This window comes from Alligator mississippiensis, chromosome 13, assembly GCF_030867095.1.
Source record: "Alligator mississippiensis isolate rAllMis1 chromosome 13, rAllMis1, whole genome shotgun sequence".
NCBI lineage: Eukaryota > Metazoa > Chordata > Crocodylia > Alligatoridae > Alligator > Alligator mississippiensis.
This window is the reverse complement of record NC_081836.1, coordinates 51,134,641-51,156,253: the sequence shown is the minus strand read 5'-3', so window position 1 is coordinate 51,156,253 and position 21,613 is coordinate 51,134,641. Positions and strand designations below refer to the sequence as shown.

General features: G+C 45.1%; 1 protein-coding gene across 1 annotated transcript in view; it reads left to right on the top strand.

Annotated features, from left to right (window-relative positions):
• Nucleotides 1-20,492, top strand: part of SNX8 (sorting nexin 8) — a 30,848-nt gene extending 10,356 nt beyond the window's left edge. The window contains exons 2-11 of the mRNA XM_059716322.1: nt 2,864-3,054; nt 5,843-5,960; nt 9,681-9,802; nt 10,169-10,249; nt 11,448-11,608; nt 12,177-12,309; nt 13,328-13,396; nt 14,250-14,399; nt 14,808-14,957; nt 16,373-20,492. Of these exons, the coding sequence (XP_059572305.1) occupies nt 2,864-3,054; nt 5,843-5,960; nt 9,681-9,802; nt 10,169-10,249; nt 11,448-11,608; nt 12,177-12,309; nt 13,328-13,396; nt 14,250-14,399; nt 14,808-14,957; nt 16,373-16,486 (1,289 nt within the window). The 3' untranslated portion in view covers nt 16,487-20,492. The remainder of the gene's footprint in view (nt 1-2,863; nt 3,055-5,842; nt 5,961-9,680; nt 9,803-10,168; nt 10,250-11,447; nt 11,609-12,176; nt 12,310-13,327; nt 13,397-14,249; nt 14,400-14,807; nt 14,958-16,372) is intronic.
• Nucleotides 20,493-21,613: the final 1,121 nt, after the last annotated feature.

The window sequence follows — 21,613 nt, the reverse complement described above, 5'->3', positions numbered from 1 at the left end:
TCTGAATGGTTGGGATGCTTGAATGATTCATTGAATAGCTGGGTATTGACATACCTGGAGGCTGTCCCAAATGAGGCAGCATGGATGAAGACCTGAGGCCAGAAGTGGATGAGGGAGATGAGGAATGGTTGGGAGAGATGCTTCGCTCCTTCACTGAGACCGAGGGTGTGGAAATGGATGCAACAGGTATGGAAAGGAGGAGGAAAAGGTCTGAAGCTGTTCTCAAAGAGTTGTTTCCTGAATGAGAGAATGGTGTAAAATTTGCTGTTTTTGCAGCATTTCTTAGAAGGGCACCAAGTCCCTTTTTAAAACCCAAATGTGTTAGACCAGGAAAGGGGGTGCTCTGGTTTGAGGATGAAATTAATTCTCTGGATTGGTTTATTCTGAGATGTCTTTACTTGATAGTACCCAAGAAATACAAGCATTGAATGTTGTTGCCAAGAGGAAGCAATGCAAATAAGAGGTGTGTCTTTATTTTTAATAAACCCTGCTGCCTCAAGGAAGATGGCATGGAGGAGGATTCTTTTTTTTAATTATTCTTTTTTTTATTCTTGCACCTCACTAGCTCTGCCTTGTATTCACTGTCTTCTTCCTCTCCCTTACCTCCGTCTTTCCTCATCTAAGAGAACCCTTTGCATCTTAAAGCTGGATGGACAGATAGCTGGTGTCACCCACATTGACACTAAATTGGGCTGTATTGATTTCTTCTGAGTTAATTCCAGGTAAATGGAGTCTTTTAGGAAAAATCTCCCCAAAGAAGCCCATTCCATGACCCTGGTGAAGGTGTTCCTTCAACTTCTTTTTAAATAAAATTAAATAGTTGATTTAAATATGGGGTTTATGGTCATTTCTATAAAAAGTTGAGCATCAGGCCCTCTGTCAAGAATGTAACCCCCTATTATAACGTTGTTTCTATGAGAAAATCAGATTTGACTTGCATTAATTTGACTTACAGCGCCTTTTCCAGGAACGTAACCCGCTGTAAGTGCGAGGACTGCCTGTGGTACAAAGGTGGGTTGTGGGGTGATCTGTTATTCTTTAAAAAGTAGACATTTCAAGATGATCATTTCTGAGTTGCGTTCACCTGACTGGACATGTGGGGCACGGTGTATTTAAAAAAAACCAACCCAAATCCAACAAACATAGAAAAGCCGCTCTGAGGAGCACCGAACAACTTGATCCTACGTTCTGAAGTGTGTCTGGAATTGGAGATGAACTAGTTTCTCTCTCTTTATCAGGGTCTGCAGCATGTCAAGGAAAGGTTGTGAAACCTTATCATAAGGACTGGGCTTACAGGAGAGAAAACAAGTTGTTTTTAAAATCCTGTCCTCCCCGAATTCACTTCCTTTTTCAGGCCTTGGTGTTCCCCCATCACCTGCTTTTGAGCTATGGCTCCAGCCCTGTGTAAGTCACTGGGTGACCGGTGATGGATTGGACAGACCTCTCCTGCTTTCAGCTGTTTAACTCTGCATCCTGGCTAACGAAGATACTGAGCTCTTGTGTAGTACTTTGTCATCAGTGGCTCTCCAGGCACTTTACGCAGGAGGTCAGACTCCTGACACCTGAGGCAGAGAGATAAAATGCTGACCAGTGCCATTCGGGCTGGGAGCAGATGTGAGAATCCAACACAAGCATCCTGGATCCTACTTCTGTATACCACCCATCGTGCCACACTACCTCTGACCTCCCGTTGGTGTGGGGGTGAAAAGAGGGAGGGAATACTTTCCTATAACCTGTGAAGGGCGTAGAGCAGTTTAGTCCATAATTATCCACAACAGGCCATTGGTAAGGTCAAGCTACATTGCTGCACTACAAAATGTCACCCAGTAAGGGAGAACCCCAAATCATCAGGGTGCGTGTGTCCAGGGTCTGGAACAAACTCCCCGCAGAGGTGGTGCAAGCACCTACTCTAGACTCCTTTAGAAAGCAGGTGGATATATTTCTGGCTGGGGTCACTTGATCCCAGCTGACTTCCTGCCTATGGCAGAGGGGCTGGACCCGATGATCGCTTGAGGTCCCTTTTAGCCCCTAATGTCTATGAAATTATCACACCTTTTTCGACTTTTTTTTTTTTTTGGTTGCATCCCTGGTCTGCCTCTTGGTTTTAAAGTCACTCTTTGTTCACTGTTTAAGGTGCTGCTTAGTGTCTTTGTTAGGACCTTTCTGTCCCAGGCTTCATAGCTTGGGGGGGCTGACTCAACTAGAAAGTTGTGCAATCTGAATATGGGAAGTTGGAGGCTTTTCCAGGACTTGCTGGGAGTCGAAAAGTGTCTGCCTGGCCGCCCTAATCAGAACCCTTTTGTCTGCAAAGGCAACATGCTAATAAGGTGCTAAAATTAAGGTAGCTAATTAAGTCCTGCACACCCTGGCACCCCCTCACAGAAACTAATAAAACCCAGCTAGCTGAAGTGGCTTCTTCATGCTTTTTTAATAACGTGTGAAGTTAAAGTATGAAATTCCTGCACTGCTGTTAAAATAACACGGTTCCTTCCATTTCACAAGTTGTCCTAGGCAGGATCTAAAAGTGCTGAGCTTAGGGATTCACTTAGTTTGGCAGATTGTGCTGTGGTGGGAGCAGGACAGACAGGAAATACAGGCTTCTTAGCTGATCCACAGAGCAAATTTGGCCTGTTGGCAGAAGAGGCACTAGCTTCTTGACTGGGTATAATTGGTAACGCTCCTGGGAGGTACCGAGCGTGTTAACACGTGGGTGGTAGTATGGGCACAGCCTCTTGCAAGAGGAGTGTCTTGGCTGCTTTTCTGCCTTGTGCTAAGGTAGTGCGCACGTAGCAAAGGGAGCAGAAATCCTTCAAGGCTTTACTGGATATTTTTCTCTCAAAATCTGCAATTTTTGTTCTTCTAGAGTTGACAACGCCTCCAGTCAGCGAGCCAAGGGAACCGGAGCAGCTTCTCATGCAGACACCCCCAGGGAACCCGCTGATGCTCTCCCACACCCTACAAGAGCTGTTGAGTAAAGACATCGTGCAGGTGGAGCTTATACCGGAGAAGAAGGGCCTGTTTCTGAAACATGTGGAGTATGAGGTTTCCAGCAAGGTAATGTGAGCGGTCCCTGGTTTGTGGGAGATTACGTTTTCTAGGGAGCTTCCATGCAATTGTAACCTGTGTTGAAAGGCAGGTGACTAGCGAATTTGGCAGACTAGATGAGCAAAGGGTGAGTCCTGGATCCAGTTGTGCCAGTCTATGTTCAACTGCAGAGACAAAACTGTGCCTTTCCTGTACTGGGCATTGCTCTAATTGGGGCTGAGATGGTGGCTTTGCTAAGTAGGTGGACAAACTGTACATTAGACCATAATGACTGAACTCACCTGAAGTCTGAACTGAGTATCGGTGCAGGTGTTTAGAAGTGGAAGTGTGTAATAAGCAGTAGTCTGCATTAGCTCAGTATTTCAGATGTGTTAAGAGCTCACGGAAGAGACTGAGTTGACAAGACTAGGTATGACGAGGAATAGGTGCAGCACAACTGGCATCTCTGCAGGTTCTCCTCCCCTGTCATTTCCTGGATGAATGCCGTTTAAGTTACTCCAGTCTTGACCTGCAAGGCCCGCTTTGGGCCAAGAGGAGAATTATTAGGATTTTTTGTCTCCTTTGTGGGAGTGTAAAGAAGATTACTCGCCGGTGTCTATTGAGTTCCTGATATACTTCACACAGGATACTACAGATCAGTTGTCAGATACTGTGGGAATGGGTTTTTGTCACTTATGTCCTTAGTCAGAATCGCCTTTTCAGCCTACAGGTGTGAGTGGTTCTCTAGCCCAGTGGTTCTCAATCTTTTTTGTACCAGGACCCATTTGTAAACATTGATGGCCAGTTTTGACCTAGTGCCCCTCACTCCCAACGTGCTGTCCCCCACCCCCAGTCCCACAGAGTGCAGGTGGGGGGGACCCAAGCTGGACTTCTGCCAGCCTGCAAGGGAAAACCCACAGTTTCCCACGTTTTTCTCCTTTTTAAGGAGAATCCATTTTTAAAGTTTGTTCACCACCCTTTCATATATTCTTGCAACCCACTTTTGGGTCAGCACCCATGGGTTGAGAGACACTGCTCTAGCCCAGCAGTTCCCAATCTGTGGTACAGGTACCACCAGTAGTACACAGACTACCTGTCAGTGGTTATGCATTAACAGATTTAATATAAGTAAAATGTATGACAAAAATTTGCTGGTGGTACTTAAGGTTGAACTGAAAATATTTGCTGGTGGTATGTAAGGTTGTATTGTTTTAAATTGCTGGTGTGCAATCTGTCAGAGTTTGGCAGCTCCTGAGCTGTCATTCCTCCATTTTATTTTTTCTGTGTAAAGCTGCTTTTCCGACAAAGGCATGGCTTGGCTTTGGGCCACTGCTGATGCCTGCAAGAGCAAATCTACACTGGCTACAGAGCAGAATATGGGAGCCCCTCAGGGCTGTGTCACTTGTTCTCCAGTTGTTTGCCTCATTGTGCAACTTTGGGAAATTATTAGGGTTGTGCGAAATTTCGCCAAGTTTTTCTTTCGAAGCTGTTTCAAGCTCGAAATGGCAAAATTGACACGAAACAAAAAGCACCGAAACAGCTTTGAAATGAAGTGAGGGCACTCAAAATGTTTCGAGTTTTGAAGCAGCCCAGTGGTGGGAGGCAGGGGAGAGTGCTCCAAGTAGCTTCACAGCCCCGTGTAGCTCTGCCCAGTGGGGAGCGCAGCCCTCCCGCTGCCGGGCTGAACTCCATGGGGCTGGTGCAGCCAATCGAAGCACAGTCCAGTGGCAAGAGGCGGGCAGAGCCAGGGCTACGCTCCACCTCCTCCCTCCTGGCTGAGCTCCATGGACCCTGTTATGGGCGTGGGCTGTGCCCAGCACCGGCCCCAGGCAGCAGCTTCTTGTCATTTGGCACAGATCCTCAGCCCTCCCCGGGGGTGCAAGCTCCCGGATCTGCATGTCGGACGACAGGAGGCTGCCACTGCTGGCAAATTTTGCTTTCAAGACTTCGAGGTGCAGTTTTTGAGAAACCTCTGCACCTATCTCCTAGAAACTTGGCAGAAGGGACATCCCTGCAGTTGGTATCTGAATCGGGCAACAAACGACAATGTTTTTAGCATTTTCATGATCCCCCATTATAGCCTATGGGTGAAACATCAAAACGAGTCGAAACAGCGAAACAGTTTTGACAAAATGAAACAGGACAGTGCTTCAAAACTAAATGAAACACTGTCCCTTTGAAATGGCAAAACAGATGCTGAAACAAAATGATGGTGTTTTGCACAGCCCTAGAAATCACCCAGTACCTCCAATGAGTGCTGGTGATGCTCAAAGCCAACTGAGTCTGGATGAGTAGGGGGACAGCCAGTCCTTTTGACTTGCTGCTGCGTTACTCAGGTGGGGTTTTCTGATTTATGTGCATCCTTTCTCTTATCTGCTGCCTCAGGCATTTTAGACCTGAATGACTCGAACCAGGTATTCTCATTTTTCATTCCTCTAACTTCACATCAGAAATGCAAAAATCTGGGAACTGAAGTAAAGAACTTCAATATTTTTCATAAATCCCACAGCTGCTCCTGCTGGCTCCTTATGCTCTCGCATAACTCACTGGGCTGAGCTCAGTGCTGCTTGTTTTGGCACTGGACCTAGTCCACCAGCAAGATAGGCAGTCAGTTAAGATACATCCCTGCTTGTGACAGAGAGCTGGCTTTTTGATTTCTCCCCATCCCCTGTTTGCTTGCAGTAAGTGGCCTACTAACCCAAGAACTGTACTAGCTGCCCTGGACGTAATCAGGCTTGCATTTAGCGTGGCGAGGTGCAAAGGAATTGCTGAAATGCTGCTGCTGTTCTGAGCGTGTGTATTTTTTCTTCTCTTGTAGCGCTTCAAATGCTCAGTGTACAGGCGATACAATGACTTTGTCGTGTTTCATGAGATGCTGCTTCAGAAATTTCCGTATCGTATGGTTCCGGCACTTCCACCGAAGAGAATGCTGGGAGGTAAATAATGCAATGTCTTGGTGACTCTGTAGGGTATGGTGACACCTGGAAAAGACCACTGTATTTGCCTCTTCTACTCGGGTTGTAAAGCAGTACTTGCACTGCGGTGTAGATGAAGGGGAGCGGAGGGAAGGGTACAGTATTGCACTGTGGAAAATAAGATAAGACCTTAAGAATAATAAGACCTTTTAATATATAACCTGCACTTGGAGAATCGCCATTAAGTCTTAATGGTGATTCTCCAAGTGCAAGTTAAGTATCCTGAGGCCTTTCTAAAAAGGGTTATAGATAGCCCTAGAGAAGAATAGGGTTTTTACCTAGTCAAATCCCATGGTGTTGACAGACCCTGAGTGTGGCTACTGTACCATTGAACTGGTTTAGTGTGTGCTGTAGCACGTTGTTTTCTTATGTGCTCTGAATATGAAAGGAGCTTTAGAAACCCTGTATCTCTCTCCTGTGGCAGGAAAACTGGAAAGTGGAGAGAGATTTATTTTATATTAAAAGGTTTATGCACTCCAGAAGAAATGAGTATACAGACAATTTTTGACATTTTCCCCCTCCATATCACCCCCCAGAGCTCGTCTTATTCCAGTTCTGTATTCAGACTTGTGACCTTCAGCGTAAATAAGTCAAACAAGCGTAGAGTCTTGACGTAGATGGCTTCACTGGGTCACTGAATATTATGGGGTCCTTTCAGGGCCTGGATGTATGACACATTTGTAGCTGGCTATGGGGAAAAAAAAAAGCCCCGTCAGAAACATACTTTTTTTTCCTGCTTTACTGAAATCAGCTATCTTGGGGGTAGTCTCTTTTATCCTTTTGCTCTTCCTTAAAAGCAGCTTGTTGGTCTTCCATTCAAACCAGAAACTACAAAAGATGAGAGATGATGTTTGAACCAGAATATTAGTTTGTTCAAGTACGTAGTAACCATTAGAGTATGAAACCAGTGAAGTATCCCAAGACAGAGTGCACATCAAAGCTGCTTTGGATAACTTTTTTCTGTAATCTGAAATATTGATGCGGTGTTAAATTCTTGTTGTTAAAAATATGAGAAAACAGTGGATTTTTTTTCCCCCAATTGAGTTTTGTTCTTCAGCAGATAAAGCAGAAACAAGCCTTTTGCTGTCTTGTCTTGTATCCATATTGCTAAGCAAAATGCTTCACAATGAATTAGACTCCTTGAGAGAAATCTATATCTTACGTCATGGAAAACAAATGGCGAAGGGTGCAGAAGTAGAGGGTTTTAGTGAATCAGACCTGGCCAGCATGCCTGCTGGAGTGTCTCTGATAGCTTCTCTTCTAATTGGAGAATGCAAGATGCTAGAGGTGTGCGCCCTTTTTTTTTTTTTTAATCTTGCTCTTCAGGTTTCCAAGAGAGCAGTGCTCTCTGCAAGAATTTACAGACAGAGTTGAAAACTATTCTGGTAAGAAAAATGACCTGCTGTGGTTTATTTTGGTGGAGACTTGACTCTGAAACCTAGTAACTCACACTGGTAATGTTAAGTGATGATGCTATTTTATCACTGATTCTTTTTCTTATAGATGTAAGTTTTAACCAGTGAGGTCAGAAGTTGAAGAAGTTAGGGTTGCAAGACCCCAATCTTTTTGTCCGTTCCCATGTTACTACTGTAGATTATCCCTAATTTAAAATGGGACTGTTCTGTAGTTTGAGATCTCCTGGCGGAAGGTTGTTGTTGTTGTTTCTACATCTCCCTTCTCTCAGATTGATCCATGGCTCTGAGTGCCCTTAAGAAAGGAGGCAGGAGCAGCAGCAGGATGAGTGAGCCAGAAATGGCCCGTGTCCTTACCCAGTGACTTTTATAGAGCAGCTGAAGAGTTGGCATTAAATTAAAAATAATAATAGACCCCCCTCTCCCTCCCCCCACCCCAGAAGCACCACCCAGGAAAGTTTGCACAGTGTTTTGTGTTTGCACATCTCCTGTTGCAAATTCCCAGAGCTGCTTTTGCTCGTGTGCTTGCCATCCCCAGCATTGTCTTAGTCACGAGGACTAGTGGAGCATTTCCTTCCTATTGGATATCTCTGCTGCTGCAGAGATATTGTTATATCTTTTGGGGGATGTTGCAATACTGCGGGCAGTGTCTTGGGGGAAAAATAATGCTCTTTCCTGTGGCAGCACACACGAGTTGTTCATGTTTCTAATTGCATTGATAAAATAGCAGATCACAGTGTTTTAGAGGGAAGTGTGGACATGTCTCACTTCTTCCCTAACCCATAGCCTAATGACCCTAGGGCCCAGTCGCAGATTGTACCCTAACCCAGCTGTGTCTTCATCCACTGGCTGGGCAAAGGTGACTTGTCTAGTTAAAAGTGGTGTTCTTTGACCTGATAGAGCAGACCAGTGCTGTCTAGCTCAGTGATTTTCAACTAGGATGCTGTGAAATTCTCTTCAGGGGGATGCAGGTTGTTGTGCAATATTAGCATTGTTAGATGTATGAACACCTACACATGGCTCTCAGGAAATGTCAAAGGGGAATCCTTAGTGTTAACAACATTCTGACCCGTCGTGGTCTCTCTCGGTTCTTTGCAACAGAATAATTGCTCTATGTTCGTTCCATAGTCCAAGGAGTGACATCTAAGAGCTGGTGTTTTCTGAAGGGTTTCTTGAGTCTAACAAGGTTCAGGGCCACTGGTCTAACTAGACAACCCTAAAGAATGGTGTGCTGGGGATCCGGGGATGTTACAGGCTAAAGAGCAAGACAGGCCACAGTGGAAAATGTTTGATCCTCATGCCTGTTGGGTAGCCCTTTAGGGAATTGTCTGGATAGCCAGCAAACTCCCAAGGTAGGGTGAAATACGATGCAAAAGATGGATGCCTTTTACTGCACCTCTGTGATGTAACAGTGTAACCATGGACAGTTCCTGGGCTGCTCTCTAACTTCAGAAATATCAGGTTCACTTTTTCTTGAAAGAATTTGCTGAGATCTCCTGAATTAATTAATCAGTAAGCTAAAATCTCAGCCCCCCCCCATCCTCCCTGAAAGAGGAAGAATCTAACTTCTAGCTGACAAGTAGGACCTATGAGTGGTGTAAGTAAGGGGTTAGCCTGCTGCAGGTTGCTGTCCAGCTCCTCCCAGATGTCTTGCATGAAGGAGAGAGGAAACCAATCTTAAATCCAGAGTGTGGGAGCGGGGTTTCTGGGGTAAAAATGTGTGAAGTTTCCTTTTCACAACATAAAGGAGCAAAGAAGAGCACAAACGCTTATTTTTGCTTTGCATTTGATTCTTCTAAGGTATGGGATGATTCCTTTTGAGTTGATTATACGGTTTGTAATTACTACTTTCTAATCTGTGTTGCATTCATACCCAAGACCCCCAACACATGCCCGGTATCCAGCATAAGCACAAAGGCAGAGAAATTCCCTGTTTCTCTCATAGCTCATACTCTAAAGCCCCAATCCTGTGAATTTAGGCATGGTTAACTTTATTCAGCCAAGTTATCCTGTTTGAAATGTTGTCTTTTGTGGAAGCGTCTGTTGAAATGTCATTACAATGAGGTGTAACACACCATTTAAAGGGTGTGGGCTTTGAGCTATTTTGATAATCAATAGTGGACCCAGAAGATCGTTCACGGATCTTTCCTGGGTGGTGCTACAGCACTGTCTGTGCAAGGGAGCAATTGAACTTGGTTCTGCCTTTCTCTCCTTCTGAGTAGTTGCAATATGTGGTGCATTCACTCTAACCCAGTGTTCCCTCCTGTAGCCGACCGAGAATTCATAGAGTCCAGGCGGAGGGCTCTGAAGCGGTTCATCAACCTGGTGGCTCGGCATCCTCCCTTCTCAGAAGATGTGCTCCTGAAGCTGTTCCTCTCCTTCAGTGGCTCAGTGAGTTCTCAATAGCGGTATTTTGTGTTTGCACATCTCCTGTCGCAGATTCCCAGAGCTGCTTTTGCCTGTACGCTTGTCATCCCCAGCATTGTCTTAGTCACGAGGACTAGGGGAGCATTTCCTTCCTATTGGATATCTCTGCTGCTGCAGAGATGTTATATCTTTTGGGGAATGTTGCAATGCTGTGGGCAGAGTCTTTGAAAAATAATGCTTTTTCCTGTGGCAGCACTACTCGTGGTTTCAGCTAGCTTGACATTGCCTACACATTGCAGTTATTCACACGGAGCATGTCCACAAGCAATTGGGATGTATAACCAGATGTATTTATATTCATTTAATGCTTGTTTGGTTGTGCTTTTTTAGGATGTGCAGAACAAGCTGAGGGAGTTGGTCCAGGGACTTGGAGATGAATTCATGACTTGCAAACTAGCGACCCGGGCTAAGGTATTTTCCTTTATAATGTCTAATTAGTACTTCAATGTCTCCTGCCTGTGTGTGTGCACACGATTTTTGCGTACGTTGGGTAAAAGATTGCGGTGGGGGGGAGAGGGGGACTTCAGCTAGAGAGAGGAAAAAGAGCCATTTAAAGGAAGCTGACTTACTCTTCTCTTTCATGTAAAAAAAATTATAAATATATGATGATTTCCTGACTTGTACTTTCCAGCCTGCTAGAATAGCATACAAGTGGTAAGCAAGAAAGTTTATCCAAGTGCATGTTCTTAAAGTATTAAATTCATGACCTACACTTGATTGGTCTTTCCCCTAGCCCCTCTGTGTTGCCATATTGCTCTTTCTTTCTGAGAAAAATTATGAATCTTGCTTCCTTCTACGTTGGCTGCAAGCAGCTGATTTCTTTATTTTCTGATAGCATTTATCTTCCAAAATGCCTGCTTTTTTCTTTGGTAAAAGTATGCCTGGGATGAAGGAAGAGAGACCAGACAATGACTAAATTGATCACAAGCTGCTTTAAAAAATGCTTTTCTGTCATCTAGCATAGTGGAGTCCTGGTCCAAAACCGGGACTTTTAGTCACTACTGTGTTGGAAGTAATGGGCAAGTTATGTTTCTGCTTTGTCCTTCAGTTTCCCCTTCTGTAACATTGGGATGATATTGTCTTTGCAAAGTGCTTTGAGTCTTACTTACGGGGTGTGCTATATAGGAGTGAGGTATTAGTACATTTTTACTTTTATGTCACTCCCAGGCAGGCCACTCCTGTGGGTTAATGCTAGAGACCATTTTCTATTTGTCCTGCTCTTTGCTGTTTGCTTTGCAAAGTTACTGGAGAATAAGTTGGATCTTACTTGGATTCGTGCAGCACCACTGACATTTCTAAGTCCCGGTTGTCCAAACTCTCACTGATGCATGAGCCAGAAGAAGTCCAGCTGAGCCTTCGGTATCTGGCTGAGTTCTTTTTCAGGGCTGGCAGTTAGCAACTCCTGCTCAGGTCTTCAGGAACAGACCCCAAACCCCATAATGCTGTGTGTTTTTTCTCTCCTTAAAAAAAGCCCCCCCCCAAAAAGCCTCTTTGCTAGGTGTAACAGGATTCAGAGTCTCCCTAATCTGCTCCCTGACTTCTAATCTCTCTTTGTGACTTGCTGTTTATGTTACTGAGTCCATTAGTAATCTCTCCTGTGCTGTCTCAGGACTTCCTCCCAGCTGACATCCAGGCCCAGTTTGCTGCCAGTAGGGAGCTTATCAGAAATATTTACAACAGCTTCTATAAACTGCGGGACCGTGCTGAGCGAATAGCCTCCCGGGCCATTGATAATGCTTCGGATCTTCTCATATTTGGAAAAGAACTAAGGTAGGCTGCAGGGAGAGGACTTGTACAAGACACTTCTGTTTTTTAATGAGTGATAGGCTTACCTGACAGTGTCCATGGGGAACAAACAATTGTTTCTTTACATGGTGCAGGGGAAGAAAACAGAAGGTAGGTTCCTCAGGGCAGGGGAAGTAAAATGCCAGTGTGTTGACATTTCTGGCGTTGATTTATGCTCGAGTGAAATGGTGCAGTCCTTAGCGTGTCCACACCAGCGTGTATGTGCTCAAGACACCCATTCATAGATCCTTCTATGGGATGTGCCTGTTCACACATTCTGCCTAGTCTTTAAGCAGAAAACACTGAAGCTGTTTGCTAGTGCAGTTTGTCTTCCACACACCTGTTGAATGGCTATCACTGCAATCCACTGCTAACTGGACCCTTCCTGGGGACCAGCTACAAACTTCTTGCAGCCTGACTCCAGAGGGACTCTACTTCAGCTGTAGCCTGCTAGTGAGATTTGGGGAGCTAGGGGGTACTCAGTAGCTGCTGAGATGGGTATGCTAACTGGGATATGACTGCTAGTGTTTAACTACCTCGTCTCTCTTCTCAGTGCATTGGGCTCGGATACTACACCACTCCCTTCCTGGGCTGCTCTGAACAACAGCACATGGGGGACTCTGAAACAGGCCTTGAAAGGCCTGTCTGTTGAATTTGCACTGCTGGCTGATAAAGCTGCACAGCAGGTGAGTTCCCCTACCAGTGGCTTCTCCCGTGTCTGGCATCCTGAGACATGCATGCTTGCCTCTTGAATCAAGAGCCTTCTCGGATGGGTACTCAGAAATCACACCCCTGTTCTTGCCTAAACACTTCCCAGTATTCTCACTAGACCAGTCTGAACAAGTACGCTGGCAGTGTGACCAGCAGGAGACCTGGCTGTGGCCTGAGGCCTGTACAGCTTCAAAGTAAAGTTACCAGGGACAGGGAAAATCCTTGACAAAAAGGTGTCAAGAACAAAGTAAATAGTGCTGTGGGCTGATCTGTCTAAGAGTCCTGCACTTTGCTTGCTTAAGATCACCAGCTAGATGGAGTCCAGCTGAATCTGCTTCTTTATCAAGTTTGACCTTTTGTAGCCTGTTTAAATGCCACATGAAACTTATTCAGGCAGAAGCCGTGAGATATTGCTGTTGTAAGGGCACCATGTGCTAACAGCTATCAGAACGTGAGAACTTGATGGTCCGTAGGGGACAGTAATGTCCTATTTTTGCTACAGCCACCACTTTATGGTGCTTAATGTGCTAGGTCCAGACCAGGACCCTACCTCCAGAAGTGACTTTCTGAAGAGCCATACTGATGCAGGGACCAGTAGTAAGTGGTGAAATCCAGCTTGGGTCATGCATACTCTACTTCCTATTTCAAGAACTCTTCTAAGGGGGGTGGAAGGGAGCAGGAGTTTAGGCCTCCTTTGAGAGGGATGTCTTAAGGAGGGAAGACTAAAGCCTAAGGGAGTCTGCCAGAACTGGCATTTTGGGCAGAGTGAGCTCATGATGCTAAACTGCCTGTTGCAGCAATCGGCTAATTGGAATGCTGTTCTCGCTCCAGGCAGATCTTTATTTATGCTCCTTACCAGCTCTAGCATCTCGGCTCCTGCAGTGGGAGTGTAACAACTGCTGTGGCCCCTCTGCAGAGATCTTTAGGACACAGTGTGCAGGTAATGTGGGCTCCTACCAGATTTGTGAAATATTTTTGTCCCTTGTTTTCTAGGGTAAACAGGAAGAGAATGATGTGGTGGAGAAGCTGAACCTTTTCCTGGATTTACTCCAGTCCTATAAAGTGAGTTCTGCTGTTCCTGTGCCAGTGAGAGAGTTGTTTAGAGCAAGCCTGTTCTCTTTAGAGGATGCCATGCCAAGTGAATGGAAAAAAAAAGTATCTGGAAAGGCAGCTTAGCAGCAAACTGGGCATGATGCAGAGGGAGGGGAGTGGCTGTCACCCTTAGTGAGCTCTACAGCATTACTGATCGGCTCTTCTCTCATGGCTGGGTGTTGCCAGACCATGCAAGGAGTTGAAAATACCATCTGCTTTCCTTGCATAACTTGGTTAACTTGCTTCCAAAATTGGCTCTCTTGGGGTCAAGGGAAGAGAAGGAATTGGTTGGCAAGGCCTTTGCATGAGGAGACCCAGTCCAGTTAAAAATGAAATTAAGTTTTGTCCTGCACCACCACCTTCATGAACACCTGTTAAAAATGCACCTAGGTGAAGTTCAGGAAAGGCTGATAGCCATGCTGAGGAGGCGCCTGGTCTGGGACTGAAGCAGCAAGGTCCCTCCACTGATGCTGAAGTTGAATTGGCAACATTCAGCACTAGAAAGAGACATGCAGATAGGAAAACTGGGAAAGATCAAGCACATGGAAGAGATGAGACTCCAGACCACCTGTTGGAGCTTTGTCTTTTGACTTGGAGTGGTCCTGGGTTTTGTCTTCATGAGTGTTGGTGCTTGAGCTTCTCAGTTTTTTTGTTGGAGCAGGGAGGAAATTCTCTGAGTATCTACTATTGAAGCTGTGGGGCTTGCTTCACAGACTTCAGCTGTGTCCCTGTCCTCTGCTGCCTCCTATATATCCATCCACCATAGCTCCCTACCCTACATCTAGAGGTCAGCGAGTACCTGTCTGTTCCCTTTCCCATGAAGGATCTGTGTGAGAGGCATGAGAAGGGAGTCCTGCACAAGCACCAGCGAGCCTTGCACAAGTACAGCATGATGAAGAAGCAGATGATGAGCGCCACCGTGCAGAACAAGGAGCCGGAGTCCGTGGAACAGCTGGAGTCGCGCATTGTAGAGGTGGGGAGGGTGTGGAGCAGGATGGGTGGCACATGGGCAGGATGGAAGCCTCTTTTTGGTGGTGCCATTACATGGCTTGGCGATGCTTTCAGAATGGGTGCTATGCTGAAAAGTTCCCCTGTGGATCTTGGTCCTATTCCTGTTAAAACTGCATTGCAAAGAAAGGGCTTTGCTTGCTACTGAACTGCTAACGTTTGGCTTGGCAGTGAGACTGTTGCTCCCAGGAGGTGCTGAAATGCAGTTTGCACATGACCTCACCAACTGCTGTCAGGCAAAGTGCATGCAGGACTGCAGCTTGGTTTTTTTGCAAGTGCTTATACTGTGGGCCTGAAGAGAACTGGGAGTGCTGCATTATCACCTGCTTTACCTGTCCTAGTTGCATAACTGATTGGCTTGCTCTTCTTTCAGCAAGAAAATGCCATCCTGACCATGGAACTGCGCAATTACTTTTCTTTGTACTGCCTGCACCAGGAGACGCAGCTGATCCATATCTACTTGCCTCTCACCTCTCATATCCTGGGGGCATTTGTCAACTCCCAGATCCAGGGCCATAAAGAGGTGAGTTCTTATCTCGTCCTGTGACAGGCAAGGTTCGTTGGGTAGATGTGAGATCCTTTATTAGACCAACGAAGTAGTTGGAAACTACTTGTCCTGTACCCTTTCCCTGTGTCCTCCCCTCCAAATGCGGATAAGTCTTTGAACTTCCTTTTTTCACTTTAGCCCATGTCCCATCCTCCCTTTTCCTTCACAACTCTTGTATTTGAGGGAGTGCTGACAAACCTGGGGGAAGTAGGTGACTGGCCTGTCTTTGCAGCCCAGGGAGGAATGACACCACCCCCAGAGCTTGGATCAAACTTATTGCCTTAGAGCTCAGTTATTTTATTTAATTTTTTTTCCTTTTATTTCTAAATGTATAACTCACAAAACAAACCTCCTCCCCTGATAAAAGCAAGGTAAAGGCACCCTAAGCTTTTCTCTTTGTCTCTTCAGGAACCTTCCCTTCTCTTCATTGAAAACTCTCAGGCTTCTTACAGGAACCACCCTTCCCCCTTCCTAGCTGGGTCTGATAATGGAACAGAGCTGGTCCCTAGCCCTTAGAGCAGCAGCTCTCAACCTTTTTTGCACCAGGACCCATTTGTAAACATCAATGGCCAGGCTCGACCCAGTGTCCCTGACTCCAGGTCCCAGCCTGGGAGTGTGTGGGACAGGAGGTGGGTCTGTGGGGCAGGGTAAGGGTGTGTATGGGGCATGGGAAGCCCCAAGCAGCCCCTCGCAGGCTGCAAAGGAATGGCCAATTTCCACATTTTTCCCCTTTAAAGGAGAATCCATTTTTAAAGTTTCCTTATGACCCCTTTTATACAGTCTTGCAACCTACTTTTGGGTAACGACCCGTGGGTTGAGAAACACTGCCTTGGAGGAGCATTGTACCTGGTGACCTCAAGACCTCTCCCAGGGCGGCACTCTTTGGGGCTGGCTGAGGCAGGATTATCTGTTGGATACTGGCTGCTCTATAATGGATGGTTTGTGTTTGTAACCTGGATCTTCTGTTGACTGCTTGTTAAAACAAATCATAAGGCAAGAAAGAAAATCTCATAGGTTGCCTTCATTATCTGTTGAAATGCATTGTTTAGCATTTTCCATGTATGAACTTGTATCTATATATTGCTTTCTAAAAGCATTTGCATTGAAAGAGAGCGTCTCATTGAAAGGCTTAGGACATCTTTTTCCTGCCTCAATAAATATGTAAAAAGTAAAGCATGGAGAGTTTGTGTTAATACATTGGTCTGATGGATGAGTGTGGATGAGTGTCCTGGCCCTGCTGTTTTTTTCCTTTGTAATGGCTTTGCAAATGCTTTTGACTTTTGAACAACCTGAAACATAATTTCAGCACCGTGACTAGCAGTTTCTTCAGTGTGCCATGTGATAGTGACCCATGTCCTGTTCTGTTTTTCTTTTCTTTTTTTCCTCTCTAGATGAGTAAAGTTTGGAATGAACTGAAGCCGAAGTTGAGCTGCCTCTTTGTAGGACCCACCAATGTGCCGGCACCCCCATTATCATCCCCAGAGGACAATTTATTTTCTAGCTAATTCTCAGAATTGCATGGAAGAAGGTGAAGTGCAGTCAGTGGTCACCCTGCTCCTCTATCTTCAGATCTTTAAAAGATTCCTCCAAATAGCTATTTTTTTTTTTTTTAAATATTGCTGCTTCAAGCTGCTCTTTGGATTAGATGGACTGGAAACAGGGCAGCATATACAGAGAAAAAGACAGTATCTTAATCTTATGTTCTATTTTTGAAGTGCTTTGGAGCAGGGCTGAAATTCATTTCCCCCAGCATCCCTTTCCCTAAGGATGGGAAATGTCCTGATATACCGAGCGCTGCAGGTCTTCTGTAGTAGTTGTCCTGTGCTTCTCCTACTAACTAGCCTCTTGCAGTACACATCTGCACGTGCTGGTAAACCTTCGGGCTGCCGATTTTTATGCACAGGATGTGTGGAGAATCCGTGTAAAATTCACTCCTCTGAGTAGGGCCCAAGTCTAGTGGCCTTTGGAGGAGAGCTGAAGGCTAGGACCCTGGGCCACTCATAGGCATTTGATTTTCCTTCTTGCTTGATCCAAATGCATGAAAGCTCCTGGATGGTGATCCCAGCCTTGCTCAGTGGTAGGGGTCAGCATGCTGCATTTTAGTTTGGGGTTGTTTGTTGGTTTGGGGGGGGGGGGGGCGCTAAATACTGGATGGAAGTAGGAGGGGGTCTCACAGGAGGGCATTGGGCAGTGCTTCCTCATGTGTGACAGGCTGCTGTTCAGCCAGTCTTTTAGCCAGTTTTCCAAGAGAATTGAACTGCTACGCAGAAGGACAACTGGTTTAAATGCTGACACACTCCTTAGTAGGGGAAAACTCTTTTTGTAGGTTGGATGAGGGGCAGCTGTTTGGTGGATATTACTCTCTTGGGGTGGGCTGGCATCCATTCAGTGGTGCCTCTTACATACTGGCAGCTTTAGAGGATTGCTGTTCCTGGAGCCCAAAAGCTACTAATAATTGGAGGCTGCAGGCTAAGACAGAATGCATAGGTCCCCAGTGACAGTCAGTATTGATCCGAGAGGTGTTGCCACCCACTCTTCTGGTACCTTATAGTATCGATGATGATGGTCATATCTGCATGGAGAAGTGGGAAGATAATAGAAGTGACAGGCCCTTTATTGAGTTGTTTACAAATACACTGCCGTTAACAGGGCGTTTAATAAGGTATCTTCTTAAAGGGGACTGGACCATTCCCCAAGCCTCTCATCCTCCCCCCTTGCTGCTCTCTTCAGGTGGGGATAGGAAAGGAGTCTTGGGCATCTCCTGGGGCTTATGGATAAATAAGTAAACTAGAGACTTGAGACGGACAGGCTGTTTAGTGCCAGGGCTCTAATTTGCCTAGAGGTTTGAGACCTGAACTTTTTCCCTCCCAGACCAAAAGGATAGTCTGTCAGGGAGCTTTGGACTTAGCTTTTGACATTTCTTTTTGCTTCATCCATGTGAAGCAAGCCATTAACTAGGATGAAAGATCTGAGTCAAACATGAATTAGAACTGAATTTCCCCATTCTGGGCATCTTTCCTGTTGATATGGAATATATTTTAGATCCTGCAATCTTCAAAATCTGATTCTTTTTGTGAACCATATCTCTAAGTAGAACTATCCAAATGCAGTACCAATTATGTGTTAAGAACGTGTTTTCTAACCCTTCTCCAAAATATTAGCTTGGTATCAGGGAGGTCGGTCAATCCTTGAGACAGAAATGTCCTCCAAAGAGCCCCGTGACCTGCCTTTGTGAGTAAACAGGCTGACGTTTCAGCTAGCACATCTTTAAACACTAGTATAGACTGTTAACACCTTAAGATATATGTTGGTTGGCCCTGGTCAGTCTCACCTTCCCTTGCTATCAGTCATTTATTTGTTTGGTCAGCTGAAGGGCAGATCAAATTTGAAAAATCATAGGGACAAAAGGGGAGGAAATGTATAATTTGTCTAATGCAGGTAGATGATCAGAGCCATGCAGTAGCTTGAAGGGAAAGAATTTGTTGTATTCACACTTTATAAAAGGATTGAAAACAGAAGGACTATATGTTAAATTACAATCATATTGGATGCTGGAATAATAAATGTTCAGTGAGAGGGTAACAGCACTCTGCTGTTCCCCCTCTAAGTAGCAGCTCTGCAGCCTCTCTGTGAAATGCAGCGTGATAATCAGATTTATGGAGGTTAACCCCAATAACATGCATTAAGAAACTGTTTGTTTGGGATTGCAGTGACTTGAGAATACTCACTCATTCATGCACAGTCTTCTTGTGCTAGTCACTGAGGGATGGCCTGAAGGCTGGGGTGAGCGTACATTGCTTTGCTGAGTTTTGCAGTTGCTGTTCAGTGTAACATTGTGGCATTTATTTGGCTGCTTTCAAGAGAATAAGAGCTTAATGGTGCCATCTGAGAGAACTAATAGGCACTGCAATGTGGTATTTTAGTTACTGGCAGGGTTCTGGCTCTAGGATTTGCTCTCTTGCTGGTTCATACAATGCAGTTCTCAGAAAGATGGCATCTAGTAGCCCTTTCTCTGCTCTAGGAGAGTGCAGCATAGAAAAGTCAAATTGACTTTATTTCCTCTACAGTGAAGAACTGAAAGTGAACTGCTTTTATGCTATCACTAACTAAAACAGACCATGTCTAGCACTCAGAAGTAGTAATAATCTCGCATAATGGTTTCAGTGACCAATTCCCGAAGCTTGTGCTGATGGACAAGTACTTTGCAATAAATGTCAAGCACATGAAAAAAGCAGTTAAAAAAGACTGTGGCTATTTAGTCATAATCCACAACTTCTCTGAGATCTAACACCAAAGAATGAATGTGCCTTTCTGAATAGAAACTTTCTCTGAACATACTGACCTCAGGGGGCCTTCTACCCACTCAACATGTCATTTGTTAAACAAGGCCTCCAACCTTCCAGTCCAAGTGTCTTCACACCAGAGGGCTTGGAGAAGCCAGGTCTGTAGATAAGCACATTAAGAGGGTAAGATTCTCACTTTTCACTGGAGGTGTTGAAGGATAGGGAGTGCCAGGTACTAGCTCCTGCCCAGATTGGCAAGAGATGACACTCTGACCAGACTCAAGGAAGGCTTTACTGATGGTGGAATACTTTTCATCTGGTATTTTGAAAAACACAGCTCCTATATATACTTATTTCCTTTTATCTGCCAATTGCCGATATGATCACTGCATTTGAACAGTGCCTTTTCTCCCTGACTATTGACTCTTAGCTCTCGATGAGGCAGGGAAGTTGCTGCTGGTTCTCTAAAGCTGGCATCACACATTCAGGACTAGAACTTTACTGAAAGATGAAGCAGTTCAACTGGGGACAGAAATTCATTATTCAAAACATGTCTGTCTGTACTTGCAGTAGAGACAAAAATGACTGCTTGCTAGAGAAAGTAGTAGCAAAAGAAGACTGAATAATGGTATACCAGCCCTAGCCTTAGGAGGCAGAATCTAAGATAATTCAGTCTCTGACCAGTTGGTCTGTGGCCTCTGATAAGAATTGGTTCAACTGCAGGTTGAACTTACCCAGACCACAAAATAGCCAGCAGAGTGTAATACCTTAGTCACTACCATCCCAACCTATAGACCACTCACTGTGTAGGCATCTGCAGCTGAAGTGGATGGCTGGAGACTCCGTAAGTGTTTGTAACACAAAATGAATGGCAAGACAGCAAGGCACCAACTCTTATCCTCTGCCTTCTAACCATGGCTGACTAAGCACATAAAGAAGGGCACTTTGAATAGTCTGTACTTATTCAGAGCTGCTGGAGAGAGATAGGAAGAGGCAGGCTTGCTTGGAGGACATGAATCCTGCCTGCCTGGAATATCTTGTATCTTTGCTTTGCTCAAATAGTCTTATGTATGAAGCACTTTATCAAACTGCAGGAATTAAAGAAATTATTACTACAGTTGGTAGACTGGAAATGTTTACAGATTATATATTACATTCCAAGATTCTATCTGAAATGTTAAAATATGTATTTGTAAGATGCAAAAACAAAACTTGTATAAGAAGCAAAGTGTTGTTGATGTGTCATTTCTTGCATGGATTAAACTCTCACTACCCTGCATATTGGGTTAGGGGCTGACCTCATAGGGCAATGGGGGCTAATCTTTTTGGCAGGTGTGCCACAAATGAGGCCCTGCACTCTGATCCTCTTCCCCACCTATCATATGCCACACCAGGAAGCTGCCTGTGACACAGATACCATAGCTTGACCACCCCTTAGGACAGCTTGTTAAGAACCTTGCAGCTGTAGGTGATTAGTGCCTGTTGAGGTATACCTGTTTTAGGGCTGAGCATTTTGTTTTGTCCAGCAAAAAGGACTCTGGAGAAGGAGAGTTAATGACCATTATAGTACAAAAACCTGTGCAGTGAAGGTTCACAGAAGCTCCAAGAGAAGTAAGGCATAGAACAGACATTACATTTGTTCTGGGACAAACTGTGCTCTTTGTCCCAGAATAGAAATGTTCTGGGAGTGGTGTGTAGATGCATCACCCTTCCAATCGCAGTTTAGTGAACAGCCAAATGCAAGGCTGCTTTCCTGCCATTGATTCAATGATTCAATCCCAGGACATTTATTTTGATGTATGTGGTTGCCTCAGGACAACTGTTAGCACTTTTTACTAGGAACCTTTTTAGGATTTGTCACAAGACAATGGACATGGACTTCTGAAAGACTGCACTTTGTTGTGGGAGTCATGTTTCTCTCAGGACGGAGGCAACATCTATTTGTAGCCTAAGAGCCAAAACACAGGGCGCAAGCAATGCTGCGCAGCTACCCTATCCTCTGTCTCATCAACTGCCATAAGCTCCCGTAGCTATTTTAGGCAGAGGGGAAAAAACTAGTGACACACCTCCCTGACCTCCTCAAAGTGCTTTAGTAGCATGGACTATGACTCACTGGGTTTCGTGATGTAACTGTGAATAAGAGGAAGCTACGTGTTTTCTTTATTTGGAAGGAATAAGCCCTGGCCAGGATGCATAGGGAAATAAATAACTAAGGAGTACCAATTCCATTGCCATCACCTGGGAAATAAGTGGTCCAAGCATAGGCTCCAGCACTTGATGTGTGTGAGACTAGGCCTCCTGTTTCTGGCTTAGTTTAAAGGTTCTTCAAGGACAGTCTTATTTCCAGAC